At 35.9% G+C, this 19,006-nt stretch overlaps 3 protein-coding genes and 1 long non-coding RNA gene across 8 annotated transcripts in view; 2 read left to right on the top strand and 2 right to left on the bottom strand.

The window, feature by feature from the left end:
- Positions 1 to 7,382, bottom strand: part of ankrd52b (ankyrin repeat domain 52b) — a 35,577-nt gene extending 28,195 nt beyond the window's left edge. For 4 of the 5 annotated variants that reach the window (XM_079856771.1, XM_079856767.1, XM_079856769.1 and 1 more), the window contains exons 1-5: positions 7,223 to 7,380; positions 6,598 to 6,681; positions 6,328 to 6,406; positions 3,627 to 3,697; positions 3,351 to 3,551 (exon numbers count right to left, since the gene is read on the bottom strand). In XM_079856771.1, the coding sequence (XP_079712897.1) occupies positions 3,351 to 3,551; positions 3,627 to 3,697; positions 6,328 to 6,406; positions 6,598 to 6,681; positions 7,223 to 7,249 (462 nt within the window). In that variant the 5' untranslated portion in view covers positions 7,250 to 7,380. Of the gene's footprint in view, positions 1 to 3,350; positions 3,552 to 3,626; positions 3,698 to 6,327; positions 6,407 to 6,597; positions 6,682 to 7,222 lie in introns of all 5 variants that reach the window. The other variant, XM_079856770.1, reaches the window with a different exon arrangement.
- A 782-nt stretch (positions 7,383 to 8,164) lies between these two features.
- cnpy2 (canopy FGF signaling regulator 2) lies at positions 8,165 to 13,261 on the bottom strand. The gene is made up of 6 exons (XM_079858015.1): positions 13,113 to 13,261; positions 12,795 to 12,894; positions 12,275 to 12,390; positions 11,980 to 12,177; positions 11,042 to 11,138; positions 8,165 to 9,197 (listed from the first exon to the last, which is right to left on the bottom strand). The coding sequence occupies exons 1-6, from the start codon at positions 13,149 to 13,151 to the stop codon at positions 9,154 to 9,156; spliced, it is 594 nt and encodes a 197-aa protein (XP_079714141.1). The 5' UTR covers positions 13,152 to 13,261; the 3' UTR covers positions 8,165 to 9,153.
- Positions 13,262 to 15,143: 1,882 nt separating this feature from the next.
- LOC307150131 (uncharacterized protein) lies at positions 15,144 to 16,291 on the top strand (the record flags this gene model as incomplete). Its single annotated transcript, XM_079856977.1, has 4 exons — positions 15,144 to 15,452; positions 15,632 to 15,787; positions 15,892 to 16,038; positions 16,220 to 16,291. The coding sequence occupies exons 1-4, from the start codon at positions 15,306 to 15,308 to the stop codon at positions 16,289 to 16,291; spliced, it is 522 nt and encodes a 173-aa protein (XP_079713103.1). The 5' UTR covers positions 15,144 to 15,305.
- A 654-nt stretch (positions 16,292 to 16,945) lies between these two features.
- LOC307150559 lies at positions 16,946 to 18,025 on the top strand. The gene is made up of 3 exons (XR_013819751.1): positions 16,946 to 17,041; positions 17,121 to 17,190; positions 17,673 to 18,025. It is a non-coding gene; the product is annotated as an uncharacterized lncRNA (long non-coding RNA).
- The last annotated feature ends 981 nt before the right edge of the window (positions 18,026 to 19,006 follow it).

The raw sequence follows: 19,006 nt of genomic DNA, 5'->3' as shown, positions 1-19,006 counted from the left end.
AATGAAAACGCGTTGTGGAAATCATGTAACAAGGTCACATGAGACACAGCCATCTTCTAACCGTATACATACTGGGAACTATATTCTCAGAAGGTGAAGCACTGCTACTTCTGCGGAGTGATTTGCAGCACCTGAGCAGCCCCGTGGTGAGGAGCAGAGAGTTCGCTCAGAGTTGGAGTAAATCACTCCGCAGAATATCAGTGCTTCACCTTCTGAGAATATAGTTCCCAGTATATATACGGTTAGAAGATGGCTGTGTCTCATGTGACATTGTTATTTGTACATGCTGTGACTATACAAATCACAACATGTAAATATGAAAATGTTGGCGTTATTTTGTCACTTATTGGGAGCAGTATGCTAGCTGGAGCCGTTTACCTCCAGTCTTTGTGCTAAGCTAGGCTAGCGGTGGGTGCGTCAGACAGAGTTACGGCACGCACAGAGATGAAAAGGGTATGTATGGACTTATCTAACTCTGGGGGATACGGTGAATAAGATAAAGTCCCAAAAAGTCGGCGTGTTCCTTTAAAGCATATTAAAAACGCCACACAGACATATAAACAACATTAAAAGCTTGATTTTCACCACAGGGGGACTTTAAAGGAGAACTCCGGTCAATTTTAACATTGAGCTCATTTTTTTGTACATTTGGAGTGCTGTCAATACAGAGAACAACGACAAAAATCGGTGTTGCCTACACCGAGTTATTCTATTTTTAAAATTTGCACCCTGTTGACTTCAATGGGGCAAGTACTAAACCTGCTTTTAGCCTCTTAACATCCTTGATGTGTCATTACAAGTGCACAGAAAATGTGAGTGATTCCTTCTGAGTGAACACGAGTGAATCTGACTGCAGTAGATGTGAAAGAAATGTATAAAAATGATGTTATTTAAGCCAGCGCAAATACCTTTGTTTACATCCTGTTTTTCGGTTGAAGTCCACAGTAGTCGATTGCAGAGTTCACACGCATAGGTTTAATACCTATGATCACGCGCGTGAACTCGGCAATCGACTACTTTGGACTTCAACCGAAAAACAGGATGTAAACAGGTATTTGCGCTGGCTTAAATAACATCATTTTTATACATATCTTTTACATCTACTGCAGTCAGATCCACTCGTGTTCACTCAGAAGGAATCACTCACATTTTCTGTGCACTTGTAATGACACATCAAGGATGTTAAGAGGCTAAAAGCAGGTTTAGTACTTGCCCCATTGAAGTCAACAGGGTGCAAATTTTAAAAATAGAATAACTCGGTGTAGGCAACACCGATTTTTGTCGTTGTTCTCTGTATTGACAGCACTCCAAATGTACAAAAAAATGAGCTCAATGTTAAAATTGACCGGAGTTCTCCTTTAAGAGATATAGAAGGCTACATCTGCATGAATCTGGATATATGTGAAACACGCCTTCTGTCCACAGTGAGACATTGTTTTTGTGCTGATCTTTTATGAAGACGCTCTCTAATGTGGATTCGCATTGTAGTGTGGATGGAGGTATTCGAAAACGATAATGCAAATTGTGCTATCTATTACTATATTGGCATTGTTGAGCCTGCTTATTTACTTTCAGTGTTGCTAAATGTTACTTTCTACAATCTTTATGATACATTCCTGCAAAGATTACAGAAATGTTTCTCACAATTGCCATCCTGTGTCAAAACATGAGGGCAATTGTGTTTTTTACAGTACAGTGGTGGCCGAAAGTAATGTCTGGCCTAGGAAAATGTATATCTTCACCCTTTATTCAAATATTATAAAAAATTTGCTAAAGATTTTGTAAGCATATTGCGTAGTTGTGCTTCTGTCAATTGTTTTATTTGTGATAATAATGCAATGAAACGTCAAATAATTTTTGGCCAGGCTGTCATACAAAGAAACTATGAATAATGCAAAAAACAAAAGATAACCAACAAAATAGTAATAACTGATTATGACAATTATAGTCAATGTACTGTATGTTTTTTCTTGTGAACTTTGTTTTTTTCTATGCAGTTTTTGCCAAACAATTTTGTCAGATAAATACTTCAACCAAGTTTAGTGTTATGTTCTTCCCTCAAATTCTAAATATGTAACAAATATACCTAATAGATGCATTACTTCGTCTGCTAATAAGAAATTATATAATATTCTATCCTTTGCTGCCAGGAAAAATATTTTACTTAATTGGATCAGTGATAAATCTCCATCCCTTAAAGGATGGCACAAAATCATTTTTGAGTTGATTCCCCTGGAGCGCCTTACCTATGTATTACATGGAAAAACAGGCCAGTTTTACAAAGTCTGGACCCCATATCTGGACGCTTTGGAACCTTGTCTTCGCCCTATTATATTACAAGGAACAATGTAACTGTAACTTTCTGGATATTTAACCTTATTTTTTGTCATCCTCTTCATCTTTTTGAAATGTTATTTTATACATGTTATACATTATATAATGTTGTTGCTATTTTTCTTTTCACAAATCTGCCTTATTATAGTATGGTCCTGTTTTATATAAAAATCTGAGGGGTTTTTTTTGGGGGGGGGGGGGGTGATGTCTTATTATATTTGTATATTAAGAAAAATTCAATAAACATAATTATATAAAAAAAAAAAATTGTAACAAATATAAAATATTTTCCTCATATTTTGATGTTTTAATCAAACTCGTAGGGTCATTAAACACAAATGTCCTCTCTGGACATCAGTTTTGGCCACCAGTAGGTGGTGAGATATTTAGCTGATAAAGTGATCATACCAAAAGAATAAAGAACTTTAGTGAGAACTTTATTATGTCTGGTCTCTCGGTCTCATCCGATTACTTTTACACATGCGTAGTAAGATTTAAGTGTTTTTCTATGTTTAAAGTCGGTATGAAACGGAAGTTGCGATAGTCTTTTCTTCCCTATTGTATATCCAAGGCTTCTGTAACAAGATCAAATGTAGGGCGGGGCTTGATTTTGTCCGTGTGGAATTGATTGGATGGTTGTGGTTTACTATTGGTGGATCTCATATGAGTGACAGGTTGCCCCGCCCTCGTCATCAGAGAAGAGATGCTGCAAGAGGAAGGGGAAGTTATTCTGATTCAAGATTATGAGGCGCATGAATAAAAAAATAAAAAAAGATGTGCACAGATAAATCATTTAGAATAAATATTGCAATAGTGTATTTTAAAAAAAGAATTGATTTCATGGTGACTTTCAGTGTGAATGAGAAACTTTTGGAAAATGCTAGTGTGGACGGAGAGCATTTTGAAACGAAAATACCATTTTTAAACGTATCCTGATTAATGTAGACGTAGCCATAGAGTTTCATATAAATCCTCAGTGAATCGTCCTCGAGATTCAGTGTCAGCTCTTGCCATACCTCTGCATGTCCACTGTGGACGGCGTGATGTAAAGCCGTTCTCCCAAACCGATCGGCTACATTCATACAGCTCATGAGGGGAAGCAGAACATCCACACACTTCGCGGCTCTGTTGGCTGCAGCTACATGTAGTGGCGTCTGACAGAACCTGTCCTGTGTGTTCACTTCTGCTCCCTTCCTCAGCAGAAGCACAACAGAGCCCTGCATCACAACAGCACAACATGAGAAAAGAAAACACAATAAACAGCAAAATGATGTTTTAAAGTCCTCTCATACTTCGTTCTGTGAGGCAGCGGCCCGATGCAGAGGAGTCAACCACTCCTGGTCTTTAGCATTAACATTAGCACCTAAAACACAAGATCACAGGCCATCAAAGACAAAAAACAGAAAGACAACATGTTCTATTTAGTTTAAGATTAACTTCAACTACAATGCATACACCACCAGTCAAAAAGTCTCTTATCCTCACCAAGCCTTTAAATTACAGTGATATTTTTGAATATTATTACAATCTTAAAGTCTCCCTGTGGTGGAAATCAAGCTTTTAATGTTGTTTATATGTCTATGTGGTGTTTTTAATATGCTTTAAGACAAACCATGTGTAAATTCATAAGTCAACAGCATTGCTGAGTATTTTCTCCTTAAAACTGCAGTGAACTAGCCTGGGAAAACCCAGACAAACTTCTGGCAAATTTAGATTTGCTCCGCAAGTAGTCTGGCAAATAGAGGTGGGCAGATCGATCTGAAGTATCGATACTATCGATACTGACGTGGTATCGAAAAGGATCGATCCGAACATAAAAATATCGATCCAAATGTGTGTTTTTTACCAGTCATTTTTATTAATTTATCACGCAATTCAGTGCGTAAAATAAGCTTCTAAGTGAAAAAAATAAGCGAATGTTAGCAGATAATTGTGTAGGAGAACTTTTTCTCCTAGTCATTTGGATACAAGACGAAACCAATCAATCACAGAAAGCGTTCGATGCTGGTGCTTCGCTGAGCTCACAGGACCAGTGTGTTTGGGAAACGAAGCCTTGCTTAGATGACAGATAAACAATCGGGAGTTATTTCGCAATAAACAAACCAAAAGTGTACATAACGTTTCAAAATGTTGACGTCAGTAAGATTTTTTAATGAAATTAATATTTTTATTCAACAAGGATCGATGCATTAAATTGATCAAAAGTGACAGTCAAGGGTTTTTCACTGTTAAAAAAATCTACTTCATATAAATGCTGTTCTTTCAACTTTGTTCATCAAATAATGTTGCATAAAATGTATCATGGTTTCCACAAAAATATGAAACTGTTTTCAACATTAATAATAATAAGAAATGTTTCCTGACCAGCAAATCAGCATATTAAAATGAAATATCATCATGACTGGAGTAATGATGCCGAAAATTCAGCTTTGATCACATGAATAAATTAGTTTACTATGGCATAGAAAACAGATTGCCTATGTTAAATTGTAATATTACAGTTTTTACTGTATTTTTGATAAAATAAATGCAGAAGAGAATTAAAAATCTTACAGACCCCAAACTTTTGAACAGTAGGCTAGTGAACAAAAGTGCATTTACTATAATTAGGGTAGTTTTGTAAAAGTCACTGACTAATTACAGGCGAGTTGAGAGCACAAATCACAAAATATTTAGTAGTCATGAAAACATATTCAGATTTAGCATATTAATGATGCATTCACCTCATAAATCATGACACACTGCTCTAGCACAGGAAAGTGCATACAAGTTCAAGTGCATGCTTTTAAAATGAAAAAGTATTGGTATCGGTATCGATATCGGCGATACTGGCCCTGTATTTACTTGGTATCGGATCGATACCGAAATTTGCAGTATCGCCCACCTCTACTGGCAAAGAGCCCATTCAAGCCCATTTCTAATCCGTCCAAATCGCGGCACCAATCAGAAACGTTGAGGCGGGCTTTACACGATGACGATCGCTCTGATTGGTTTTAGGTCTATCCAATTGCGCCCAGAGGCATTTGAGCGACGTCCGTTGGTGAAGCGCACCAACTTTTAAATGCATTATTATATTCAAATTGCAAACACATGAGGACAGTTTCCATGAAAGACCCACTGGCAGATGAACGTGCTACTACATTTCTCTCCGAAACGGTAGGAAATTAAATTAGATTTAATAGAGGATTTTAACTGTGACAGGATGATTGACAGGGCAGTTTACGTGACGGGACACACGCGACAGATCCGTCCGATAAAGATGACGAAGTAGTATGTCCCAAAGCTTGCCTACTTTTTTGCTACACATTCAAAAGTAAATACCTTTTCTTCACAAAAAGAGTACATACTTTTATGGCGTAGTGTAACTGCGTGAATTGGGACGCAGCATATGGCTTTACATGATGACGATCGCTCTGATTGGTTTTAGGACTATCCAATTGCGCCCAGAGGCATTTGAGCGACGTCCGTTGGTGACGCCCCTTTGGAAATGAGTTATTAATGAAGCTTTGCCAGACCATAACTCAGTTACTACTGAGAATGGTCTGGTTTTAACCAGGCTAGCAGTGAACCAAAGACAGTCTCAAAAACACGGTTTGAAATCGCTGGTGTTTCTGACGTCACAAACTACCTTGTAACCAATCAGATCAACGTGTGATCGTCAACGAGTGGATCTCTGAGCTGCTGTGAGTGAGTGGAGGCGGGGCTCATTTGAATATTCATAGAACCGCGTATACTAAATGAGGCAGGGGTGTAGTTTTTTTTTTTTTTTAAGAAAAAACATTTAAATATGTCATTTTGGTGATCAAAGATTAAGGGATAACATTATTGACAACAGGGGGACTTTAAAAGAACAGTTTTCTATGTGAATATATTGTAATGTTTAATTTATTCCTGTGATCAAAGCTGAATTTTTTAGCATTATCACTCCAGTCTTCAGTGCCACGTGATCCTTCAGAAATCATTTTAATATGCAGATTTGCAGACCGATGGCACCTGAACTGATGAGGATCTCCATGATGTGAACTCCACCCACATACGCTGCCGCATGAAGGGCGGTGCGGCACTCTTGGTCCTGAAACAACAAATAGTTTTACTACCAAGAAAAATGTGTGCTCACTCACTCTATAATTTTAATATGCAATATTTCAGCGTTCTAGTCATCGGATATGTGCAATTATGCATTCTTACAAACATGTAAAAGGAGTAACATAATTTGTCAGAATCAGGATGTTTCTTCAAATATCATAAGACAAAACCATATACCAATTCATCCACTTCTTCCATTTGTTCCAACAAAAATTCCACCATTTCAGCATTCTGGCTGAAAACTGCCTGAACCAGGAGCGACTAGAGAGAGAGAGAGACGGATTAGAAGGATCAGTGAAGTTTGGAGAGGAAATTATTATGAATAACGTTACAGGGTTTGTGAAAAATGTCCAAATGGTTTAGAGTCATCTTTTTCATATTCAAAGTCAGGTTTAAATTATGTCATTTTTAAAGGCACCATGAAATTGACAATTCCTATCATTTATGAAATACTGGAGTATTTATATAAATGATTTATCTGTGCACATCATTATTGGTTTTAAGAAAATTGTGGATTATAAAAAAAAAAGGTATGAATATGAACTATGAATAACTATGAATACAGAGAAGAGGCTTCATACTGTTGACGACATGTGGGTTTTCACTCGACAGCGTAAAAGACCACTATTAAGAGAACAGATTGATATAACTAGTTTTACAGAGACAGTCAGTTTTTATCTAGCTGTCTATATCACCAGTGTAAGTATATTAAAAAGTCCAACTGAAACAATGCCACAGAACAAACTAAACTAAACTTGTCCTGACCATGCTTCTGAAGACAACTAAAGCGAAAAACACTTACCTGCTCTTCTATGTTTAATATTCCCATCTCCTCAGATTAGTCAGGTCGGAGTTTATTCATTAGGAATCTGATAATACGTGTATAAATGAAATAAAGTTTGTTTTGAACGGCGACCAGTGAGCGGATCCACTCGTCTAGTTAAACAACTGCGCTGTAACATGAAGCTGCTGGTTTACAGCGTCATCTACGGTAGAACAGGGGTATTACACGCCAGGAGGCTGTGGGTTCGCTTGATGTCACATTTTCAAGATAAAAGATATAAAATCTAATGAATTTCTGAACAAAGAAAGCCTATTCTTATTTTGTCAACATTACCGTGGATGGATAACTGTGCATTATGATTCGCATAGCTCTGGCTGTATGCTTTTATATTATTGTAGAACTTACTGCAGGCTACTTTGACCATTTCTGTTTAGTTGAAGTTCAGTTTAAAAAAAGATACATGGCTAAACTAAATGGCAATTATTTTTATTTTTTCTGTAAAGAACCTCAATTCATGCCAATTTAAAGACAAATCTTTACTCGCCGTTTAAAGGCTTGGATTTTGAACGGTCAGAAATGTGAAAAAAAAAAAAAAAAAAAAAAAAATATATATATATATATATATATATATATTACTTTACTGCAGAAATGTAAAAATATTACTATTAAAAATAAATAAATTAAAAAAAAAAAAAAAATATATATATATATATATATATATATATATATATATTCATGTACAATGCCCCCTGCCAGAAGGTCTTTCCCATCTTTTCTTTTTTTACTTTTTGTCTGTAAAGTTTTTTCTGTATTTATGTTTGTAAATGTTAATGTTTTATGGTCCTTTTAACATCTGGATAAAGAACTACAGTTGGAAATAAGGCTATTTGCCGATATCGGCACATTTACAGAAATGATAATCAATGTGCACTGTCCTTAAAAAATAAATGCACAATTTTTCCTGCAATGATTTGATTTATTGATATTAGTATTTTGACACTCACCAATAAATGACTATAAAAGATACTGTAAAACACATTTTTAATTTTTCACCCTCCTGAGGTAGGACCACATTTAGTAGCAAGTACAGTTGTATATTTCTTTGTCGTTCTTGTGTCGTACATCTTAATGCTGGAAGTTTCACCCCTAAAAACGTAGGAAAATTCAGCTCAAGTTCCAGGGTTGCAAAACATATTGTGATTAAAAGCTTTAGGAAAATATGTTTAGGACAATTAAGACCGCTTTGTTCTGCTAAATATTAAAACACCATGGCTCCATACTAGTGTAACAATAAATTGTGAGCTTAAAAAAACAAGATTGTTCTAATTATTAACGTGTGTGTGACCATATGGATTTCTGAATTATTAAAAAAAAAACAATATAACATGGTGGTATCCATATAGCAGAATGGATACTGGATACAAACACAACAAATGTTGATAAATACAGAAGAATCTACCAATCAAATTATATTTGGGTAGAAAACAAATAAAAACACAAAAGATGGTAAACTGCATATATTTCTCCATATAAAGTGATGGCAGCCTAATAGTTTAAGACTTAATAACTAGTAATCTGCTCAGATTCGTGACCTGAAGAAAGAAACACCACTCCAGCAGCCCTCAATCTGTGCTTATAATAAATATACTGCAAATTATCTTCTAAACTAAAAACTAAGTGCATCCAAATAGTGTTAAATATAAAAGTATACCATTGGAGAGACTCATAAAGAGATCTCATTTTAGCTGTAGAAAGTCAGATTTAATAAATGACAATGAACAGTTTTGATGGTAACGCCATTAATACAGTTGAACAGGTCAACAGTTAACCCATAGGGTCAAGTACATCACATAATGTAGATCTCAGCATGTTCAGTGTCCTCAACAAGTAAGAGAATCAGTCTGTTTACTGAAGGTTATCGGGTGAACACATTGGTAAAGCTGCCCGGCTCATAACTCGTCATGTGGTATCTTCAGAGCGTGGTCACAAAGATCTGTGGGAAGAGTTACAAAAAATGATCACATAAGTGCAATATGCAAAATGTATTGATGATACGGGATGATCAAGATGTCCTTTTCAATATGTTACACAATATTGTATTAAAGGGATCATTTAACTAAACATGGAAATTCTGTCATTATTTACTAACCCTCGTTTCACTCCAAACCCATTCGTCTCTGGAACCCAAATAAAGATTTTTTGAATGAAATCTGCACCTCCATTGAAAGTCTATTCACCCAAAACTCAACGTTCATAAAGAAATCATATAATAAATCGAGCAGTTTTAATTCAAGTCTTCTGAAGAGACACAATCGCTTATATATGATGAACAGATTTAATTTAGGCTCTTATTCACATATAAACATTGATCAGCGAACATGAACAGGAGCTCAAACGTGCTGAGAATGAACCTCATGCATCAAGCAAGTGCGGTTGAGCTTCTGTTGATGTTCGCTGATCAATCTCTGTGTCCTCCGGAGGTCACATTTGTCGGCAGCGTATGTCATCAAGGATATCTAATTTCAGGTTTCAGGTTCAGGTATTAAAAAACGGGTTTCAAAGTCCAAGTTTTTGAAACTATTGTCTCTGTAGGCGCGTTTCCATTAAAGATTTGCGCAAAACTTTTGCGATTTTTTCTAAATATCGATAAAAAACGATTGCAAAATGACGGCGTTTCCATTAACCGATGTTATGCGACTAAAACGTTTTTTTTTCCTCTCGCGAGAAGTCAATCCAAAAATCATGGCAACGGACGTTGGTAAGTTTATATATATCTATAGCCACGTACCGCACTAGACATTATTATTAATAATGGAAGGAAACATAGGCGTGTTATCCCAGCATTAATGGCAAGGAAAGACCCTTATACTGTGAGCGGCACATATGAGGTGTTTCTCACTCATTTCTGCTCCGAGGTCTTGATTGTGGCATTTCTTTGAGGTTTAGAATCCAGTATTTATGTAATTCTTTTGTCTTTTATGAATTTAATAAAGAACTCTGTCTCGTATTCTGTCCAAACACACCGCGCCTTCTAAGTCAGGTGACTGTAAATGCGCAAAAACTATTTCCATTGCAGTTTTGCGAAATATTCCTTTTTCGAACTGCCTGAAAAACCACCTCATGCGAGCGTAAAAACGTTTTTGCGATAAATGGGAGTTTTTGCGAAATTGACGTGTTTCCATTGGGCGTCCAATTCGCAATTTCAATTTGCGCAATTTGAAGGGCAATGGAAACGCGGCTTGTGTAAACTACAAAGACGCGTAGTTTCAAAGTCACATCGCCAACTACTGGCCTGGCAGCAGAATACAGCGTTTTTAGTGGTTTTCGCAAATCCGTGAGTACGGGAATCGTTTTGACAACATTGTCGTCTGTACGCTAAACTTTTCAAAAACACAAAAGGAAAAACTTTTCCATTTATAGTACATCGTTATCATGTAAATGTACCACAAATCTGTTCTTCATATAAAGTGATCGAGTCTCTTCAGAAGACTTGGATTAAACCACTTGATTCATATGGATTTATTTTATGATCTCTTTATGAACGTTTTGAAACGTTATAGTTTTAGGTGAATGGACAGAAATCGCTTAAATTTCATTAAAAAGATGACCAATAGTCTTGTGGGTTTGGAACGACATGAGGGTAAACTGTATTTTTGGGTGAACTGTCCCTTTAAATTTGCTTGAGAATAGATGTAACAGGTAAAAGAGATGCATATGTGGGGGGGATAAGTTATGTGACCATGTTGTAATAAAATAGCTTAAGACAGATATGTGAATTTTATATAATGGTTTGAAATAAAAGTATACTGAATCATGTCTGCATATTTACAGCCTTACCTGTCCTCTTACTGCAGAGCTTGTCTTTAACATTGTCTGTCTCGTGAGCAAAGAATTCAATAAGTTCATCCTCATGCTGCTCAACGATCGTTTCACACTGTGAAGACACATGAGAGATGTTTCTAAAACTGATAAGGAAATGCATCAATCAACAGAAAAGTGCATCCTATTTGCACTAAATATCAAAATAATGTGTTTTCAACTGTAGTTTAAAGGGATAGGTCACCCAAGAATGAGAATTATCCCATAATTTACTCAACCTCAAGCCACCCCAGATGTACAGTAAATGAGTTTCTTCTTTCAGCCAAACACAATCAGAGTTTTATTAAAAAACATCCTGGCTCTTTCAAGCTTTATAATAAGAGCACCTTAGATTTTGAAGCCCAAAAAAGCGCATTCATCCATCATAAAAGTAATCCATACGGCTCCAGGGGTTATTAAAGGCCTTCTGAAATGAAGCAATGCGTTTTTGTAATAAAAATATCCATATTTATAACTTAATAAACTATAATCACTGGCTTTCGGTAACGTACGCAAGTCTAGTTCCGGCGGAAGAGTGACCTCTGACCCGACTCGTGTACGGCCATTGCTGGAAGCCAGTGATTATAGTTGATAAAGTTATAAATATGGATATTTTTCTTACACAAACGCATCACTTCGCTTCAGAAGGCCTTTAATAACCGTATGGATTACTTTTATGATGGATGGATGCACTTTTTTGGGCTTCAAAATCTAAGGTACCAATCACTGCCATTATAAAGCTTGGAAGAGCCAAGGTATTGTGTTTGGCTAAAAGAAGAAAGTCAAAAACACCTAGGATGGCTTTAGGGTGAGTTCATTATGGGATCATTTAAATTTTTGGGTGAACTATCCCTTTAAGGTTTGTCTTGTCTTAACCTAAAAATGAATGCGTGAATGAATGAAAGAATGGAGCTTACAGCAAACTTTAAACTGGAGGTGACTCTGGAGTCAAAGGCCACATCTGAAAGGTCCATGGCAGTGCCGTCACGGGACGCGTGTCTCACGTATGTCTTTCGATTGGTGACAGGGTCAACATGTTCGCCGTAATCATTCATCTTCTCACAAACCTCTTCCATCAGTTCAAGAAGATGACCCTCAGAGCGAGAAAAGGGAACCTGAGGACATTAAAACAAATACATGAAGATGAAAATCTCAAAAAAAAAAAAAAAAAAAATTCAGAGCCAGGGTCATTATGAAACAAAAATATGTCACCTCTCTTACTGACTGACTGCCATCAGGATTAATCCTAAATGATCCAGTCTGGATCATTTTCTTGGGATCTACTTGTGATATAGCCCAGTCCATTTCATCAACTAATGCCCTGCATGCTGGGGGGGAAATAATAAGCATGATGCGTTTCAGAAATAATCCTTAAAACATTTCAAAGATGCAATTATGAAGGTATGTAACAGAGCAAGTTTTATTGCAATCAACCCACAATGGCTGTCCATATGTATAAGAAGATGAAGAGTTCAGATGCAAAAGCCTCTGAGATCTGAAATTTTCTTCTAGAATGATCATTTTTATCAAGCTCGTATATTTAAGTTCAATAATTTCACTTAAATGGCAATGCAAATGACCTATTAATTGACATTTAAGTGAAATCACTTAACCTAAATATACAAGCTTTATAAAAATGATCATTCTAGAAGAAAATTTCAGATGGCACTTAGAGGCTTTTGCATCTGAACTCTTCAAATATGCATGTGCTCAAGCAAAGGTTGAAAAATACCTCCACATTTGATGTCTTGTCTGGCTCCTTGGACCAACATTAGGTGCAAAGAGATCAATGCACAGAAAATAACCACGTGAAAACGACTTTCCATCCCCACCTAAGAAAACAAATAAATAAAAATGTCAAATAAATACAGGTTATTTCATACAATTATATTTCACTGCAAACGTGGATAGTTGGGATAAATCTCCGAATGCCAGGTACACAAGAATTACTTTTCACAAAACACAAGCGAACAATAAAATCCAACATTGTGTATACAAAAACCGCACAGCATCACACATATATCTGAAAGCGTTTCGAGAACATTCATACCGTTTTCTTTAAACACACCGCACACACACACGCGTACATGAAGAACTGATGACGTGCACACAGGGATAAGTGTGGCTCAGCGGCTGACCTGAGATCTGCCACAGTTTGGTTTTTCTTCTTGAGTGGTATTGGCTGTTGACAGTCGCTGTTTGGTGGATTACCGCCATCAACCGAACTGGAGCGAAATACAAACTTGTTTTTGCCATTTGCTTTTCTTTCGAAGCCTTACCATTACATTAAAACGAAAAACAATCATTATTTTGCTTTTCAAATACACACTGGTGGTCAAAATTTGGAATATATATAAAAAACATTAAATGAATAGAAAGGAGAAGGAAACTTCAGTCATTATTTACTCACCCGTCCCTCAAGTTGTTTCAAACCTGTATGAATTAATGCTGAACACAAAAGAAATGTTTTGAAGAATGTCAGTAACCAAATAGTTGATGGGGTCCTACCGACATCCTCCAACATATCTTTTGTGTTCAGCAGAAGAAAGAAATTCATACAGGTTTGGAACAACTTGAGGGTAACAATTTATATTTTTAAGTAAACTATTCCTTTAATGGTTTTTTTATATATATAAAGAAGTCTCAACATGATGCATTTAATCGATCAAAAATACAGTAAATTATGATATATTATATACATTTAAAAGAACTGTTTGAATATAGCCTTTTAACTGATCAAAGTTGAACTTTCAGCACCATTACCCAAGTCTTCTTCAGAATTCATTCTAATATGCTGATTTGCTGCTCTAAAGATCAGTTATGAACAATGGTTATATTATTATCAATGCTGACATTTTTTTTTGCTGCTTAATATTGTTGTGGAAACCATGGTTAATTTTTTGGATGATGAATTGAAAGTTTGAAAGAACAGAATATATTTAAAATAGAAATATGTTGTAACATTATAAATGTCTTTACAGTCACTTTAATCAATTTAATACAAATATTGATTCCCTTTCTTTCTTTTTTAAATCTTACTCCCCCAAACGTATATCACAGTTTTATGGAAGCTTGTTTCCGCCACAAAATAAAACATTTTAAAAGATAATTGCGACTTTTATCTCACAATTGCGAGTTTACATCTCGTAATTCTGACTTTATTTCTCGCAATTGCGATTTTATATCACGCAATTCTGACTTTATAACACATAATTGCGAGTTTATATCTCGCAATTCTGACATCTTTTCTCAGAATTGTGAGATATAAACTAACAACTGAGATATAAAGTAGCTACAATTCTAAAGGGAAAAAAGACGGGCTTTTTTTTTTTTTTTTACCTCAGAATAGTTTATATCTCACAATTCTGACTTTATAACACGCAATTACGACTTTATATCATGCAATTCTGACTTTATATCTCGCAATTGCGACTTTCTCAGAATTGCTACTTTATTCTCACAATTCTGACTTCATATCTCGCAATTCTGAGAAAAAAAGTCACAATTCTGACTTGATATATCGCACTTGTGAGAAAAAAAGTCAGAATTGTGAGATAAAAAGTCGCAATTATTATTATTTATTATTATTCAGTGGCGGAATCAAGCTTCCATAGCTTCTAGCCTACTAGCCAACATTTTTACATACAGTTTAGTGAAGGCATTGCATGTTCCGGGGAAATTGTGTCAATTTCGGTCACTGCGCCTTTTGACTGCTGTTTTTGTTCCGGCAATTATTCATTTACAAATAAATTAAGAACCCTGTGTTGGCTATTGTATTTTTTTGTAGACACAAAATATTAATAGGCATTATTACAAGTAATCTAATCTACATTCCTCTCATGGACTTCTTGTGGTGACCATAAACACAGGTCATTCTCTCATTTAAAATTTTAAATCAAAACAATAATCCTTTGAAGCGCTGCTGTGTGACGTCATCGGAATGCATTCTATTCGACACGTCACAGACTTCAAAGGCTAAACTCGTCCTACTTGACTCGTTGCTTTAATATAGCGATTCAGTGTCGATTTACGATTTTTGCATCAGTCTACAGCTTTTGATCAGTGTGCAGTTTTGAATCAGCTAAGTATACGATTCTATTGATTTATTCAGTGTAATCTGTTTCCAGATCTGTTTACAAGTACAATTGAATTGCACATTAGAGCTTTCTGATCTGTGTACGGTTTTAGATCATAAGATTTTACTAGTAGGATTTTGGATCAACGTTCTATTTTAGATCAGAGAATGAATAGCAATACATTTCCCAAGCTCAGGCCCCAGACATGTGTCAGTCTTTCTCAGGCTGCACAACGTTTTCGTGATGCAGACATGGCCAGACAGAGACCACAAATAACGCCTCAAAGACGCCAAGAAGTGATTGCGGCGATGAGGGTAGGAAAGCTATCATAGTATTGAATGTGTTTTTTCAACCATCATCATCATCGGTCATCGAGATAGATCTGGAGTTATTTTGAAGACAAAACGGGTGCATTTCTTGAAATTGAACATTATCCCTGTTTTAATACCTAAAGTATCTACAAGTAAAGATAAATCTTTAATCTCCCCCCCAGGAAAGTCTAGAAGAACAGCAGGTAGCGGAAAGGAAAGAGATGGAGGAAAAGAAAAGTGAAATACTACAGTTGTATAAGGAAATGGAAGAGTTAGAGCAAACCATCTCAAAGCAAGAGTCAGTCATATGGCGCTTGTGTGCTGAAAAAGAAAAATTGGTAAATACACACACATTTACATACACAAAAAGACACACTGATGTCACTGTGTCTTCTGTACAGTTCTGTCTCATAAGATTACAGACTAATCGTGTGTTCTACAGGAAAAGGAAGCAAGTGTAGATACACGAGAGAAGCTCCTCTACTACAATTTGAAGACTTGGATCAAAACAATGTTCGACAGGGTCACAGCTGGTCCTTATCAAGAGAGATTCTCCAAGTTTAAGGACCCCATGAAGCAGATGGAAGTGGTAATAATGCACAAATACTTCTGGCAATCTTGAAATAAGCTGTATTTGTTGTTGAAATGTTTTTTTTTAAATGAAAATGAGCTACAGTAAAGATTTCAAGTCGGCAATGTGTGATGTTTTTTTCACAACTGCTTTGATCAATAACTTTTTTTGTTTGTTGTTGTTGTAATTTTCCCTCCAGATTCAGGACTTTTTTCGACTTGTGAGACACGAAAATACTGACAAAGCCGAGACGAACCCACAAGAAGATTAAGATAATATGATATATAATATGAAAATATACATTACGCTTTTGAATGGATGGTGTTCTATGAAGGTAAAAGAGTAGCAAAACTCAAGAGCAAGCTGTGAATTTGAGAACTTACAATAAATATTCGTACTTGTACGTGAACATTTACACTCACATCTCCAATGTGAAAACATGTTAAATAAAAATCTGAAGTTGACTGTTGAAATTTGCACTCGCAGGCAATAGTCACAAACCTGTATTCTGAATTTGAAGCTGCAGACGAGTAGTCACAAATGTGTAAAATGCCATTCACAGAAATACAATGACAGACACAAACTTGTAATATATATTTGCATTTAATGTTACATTCACTTTCGCAGTACAACATCAATTAGGCACTTGCAACTTCTCAAATCTGTCACTGCAATTTCAAATTTCACGCCTTGACTTTTGCTACTCTTTTCGCGATATATTATGGTGAAAAATTGGCTGGGTGGCGGCGCCAACCAATAAAACGTCTCCTTTGAACACCCCCCCTTTCTCTCTCGCCGCCACTGAGTTGCAAGTGCACAAGTTAGTTTTGCACCTAATATATCGCTCGTTTACCTTCATAGTGTTCTGGGGTGGGAGGGACAGCAGGGATATATTTATAAGAATGAAAAGGTGAAGGATGTCCTGTCCCAGCATGAAAACACAGAGATGGCACGCCTGCATATCAAGCTCCTAACGTCCCATTTTCAGGAACATGAAGATGGACTGGTGTTGCATGCAGATGTGAGTATTTAGCTTTCTTCTTTCTTCTTTACTAAGTGATATTATGTATTCTGACTTGTGTATTGTGTGTCCTCTACAGGTTGCTGCATCTACAGCTGATGTTGAGTAGAAACTTAATCTACCTGCAAGTCCTCGTCTCATTTTGCTAGGTTAGTGTCTTATAAGGATGTTAAGAAGAAACATTGACAAATGGGGGAGATACAATAAAAAAATAAACATTTCTATTGTATACAGCTGTTAAAGAAAAGTTCTCCCAAAAATGAAAATTTTGTCATCGTTTACTCACCCTCATGTTGTTCCAAACATTTCTTTGCTCTGCTGAATGCTTTTTAAATAGAAAAATAGAAATAGAATTCAAAATAGAAAAAATGCCATTTTTTTCCTACTATCGAATTACTATGGTATACTAAGCTAATACTATGGTGCCCCACAACTGTTGGGTTACAAACATTCTTCCAAATATATTCCTTTGTGTTCAGCAGTAAATTATGACAGAATTTCATTTTTGGGTGAACTATCCCTTTACAATGAAGTCTTCTCAAAGGCAAATCTTGAAATGAGTTGTGCCAATATTTTCGTTATTCTTGTTATATTTTTGGCTTATTTTATTTTTTTGCTGTTTTTATTTTAGGTATGGCAGAGCAGACAAATGGTGTACAAGAATAGAGGGCCGTGTTATTTGTGAGTGTCCAGTCTTCATTTTTGACTGCACTTGCAACACTGTTTGCTGTGTACTTGTCACGATACAGAAGGAAGCAGACAGGTAATTAGTTCAAACAAGGTCTTTATTGAATAGAGGCACGGAGTGGAACAGCAGAGAATCTGAATAGGATGATAAACTTAGCGGAGCGTTAATCTTGGTTTCTTGATTGCAGGAGATTGAAGTGGGTATGGGAGACTGAAGGTGAAGACAGATGACAGAAGACGGATGATCGGAGACGAGGTTCAGATAAGGAATCCTTGAGGTAGGTCGTCAACGGTAAGTTTCAATAGTAAGTATCAGGGTATGTATGTGTCTGTATGTGTACGTAAGGACGAGACCAGAGAAGGAAGTGAAGGAGAAGTGCCTCTTTATCCACCTTATTCCTGACGACCTTACTGTGTTTTGAATTATGGGAGGCACTTCCGGTTTGGGGAACTTCCATTAAAAAAGGCTGAAACGAATAATTTAAAATTTAAAAAAAAGGTTGCCCTACAAATAAAGCTGATCCGTCAGTTTGACTGGATGAGCTGTCAATTTTCCTTCATGATTTAATTTCAGACATCATGAGAATAACGTTATACTCTGTATTTTAACGTGACATATGTTATAACAAGAATATCTGTGGCAAGAGCTCTTTTCAGTCGCTGCTTTATTTTCCTCGTGATTAATTTTTCCCTTTGCAATACGCTGTAAAAGTATGAAAAAGGATAACATATACTGCACATTTGTGGTCTGTTCTCCCGAATTTAATTTACGATATATTCCATTAATAATTCACTGGAATGCACGAAGAATCTCTCATTATTCTCCTCAAATCCTCACGTCTCTTTCCAGGTTTGTTTTCACTGGTAAATGCAATTTATAATCTGTCAAAATGACGGAAATCACTTTGAAATAGTATCACGTAATGCTGAAGTTAACCCTTTATAGGGCACTCATTGAAATACTTGGAAATTCTAAATTTCAACCATAGAGTGTTATTGGAGGATATTATAAGACTTCTAAACATTTGTGAGTTTTTAAAAAAATATATTTTTTTAGGTTGGAAATCAAGGGCAATGAAGTTACCATATATGGTTCCTCGCCAGTCTAGGGTAATGTTTTTCCCTTAAAAAGTGTATATATAAAAATATAATAAAAACACATAAACTTGTTACAAACATAAAAATATTTATTTAGTAACATTTAAAATTATTATTAGGAACATTTAAAATTAAATTATTATTAGGAACATTCATTAAATTAATGAATAGGGTATTCAT

This window comes from Squalius cephalus (assembly GCF_949319135.1).
Source record: "Squalius cephalus genome assembly, chromosome: 22".
Lineage (NCBI taxonomy): Eukaryota > Metazoa > Chordata > Actinopteri > Cypriniformes > Leuciscidae > Squalius > Squalius cephalus.
This window is presented reverse-complemented; position numbering and strand designations above follow the sequence as displayed.

Coding starts and splice junctions, on each gene's coding strand:
- cnpy2 (XM_079858015.1), bottom strand. CDS start 13,151: ATGTACGCGTGTGTGTGTGCGGTGTGTTTAAAGAAAACG. Junction 12,895..13,112: donor CGGTGTGTTTAAAGAAAACG/GTATGAATGTTC, acceptor TTGTTTTCTTAG/GTGGGGATGGAAAGTCGTTT. Junction 9,198..11,041: donor GCTCTGCAGTAAGAGGACAG/GTAAGGCTGTAA, acceptor CTCTTCCCACAG/ATCTTTGTGACCACGCTCTG.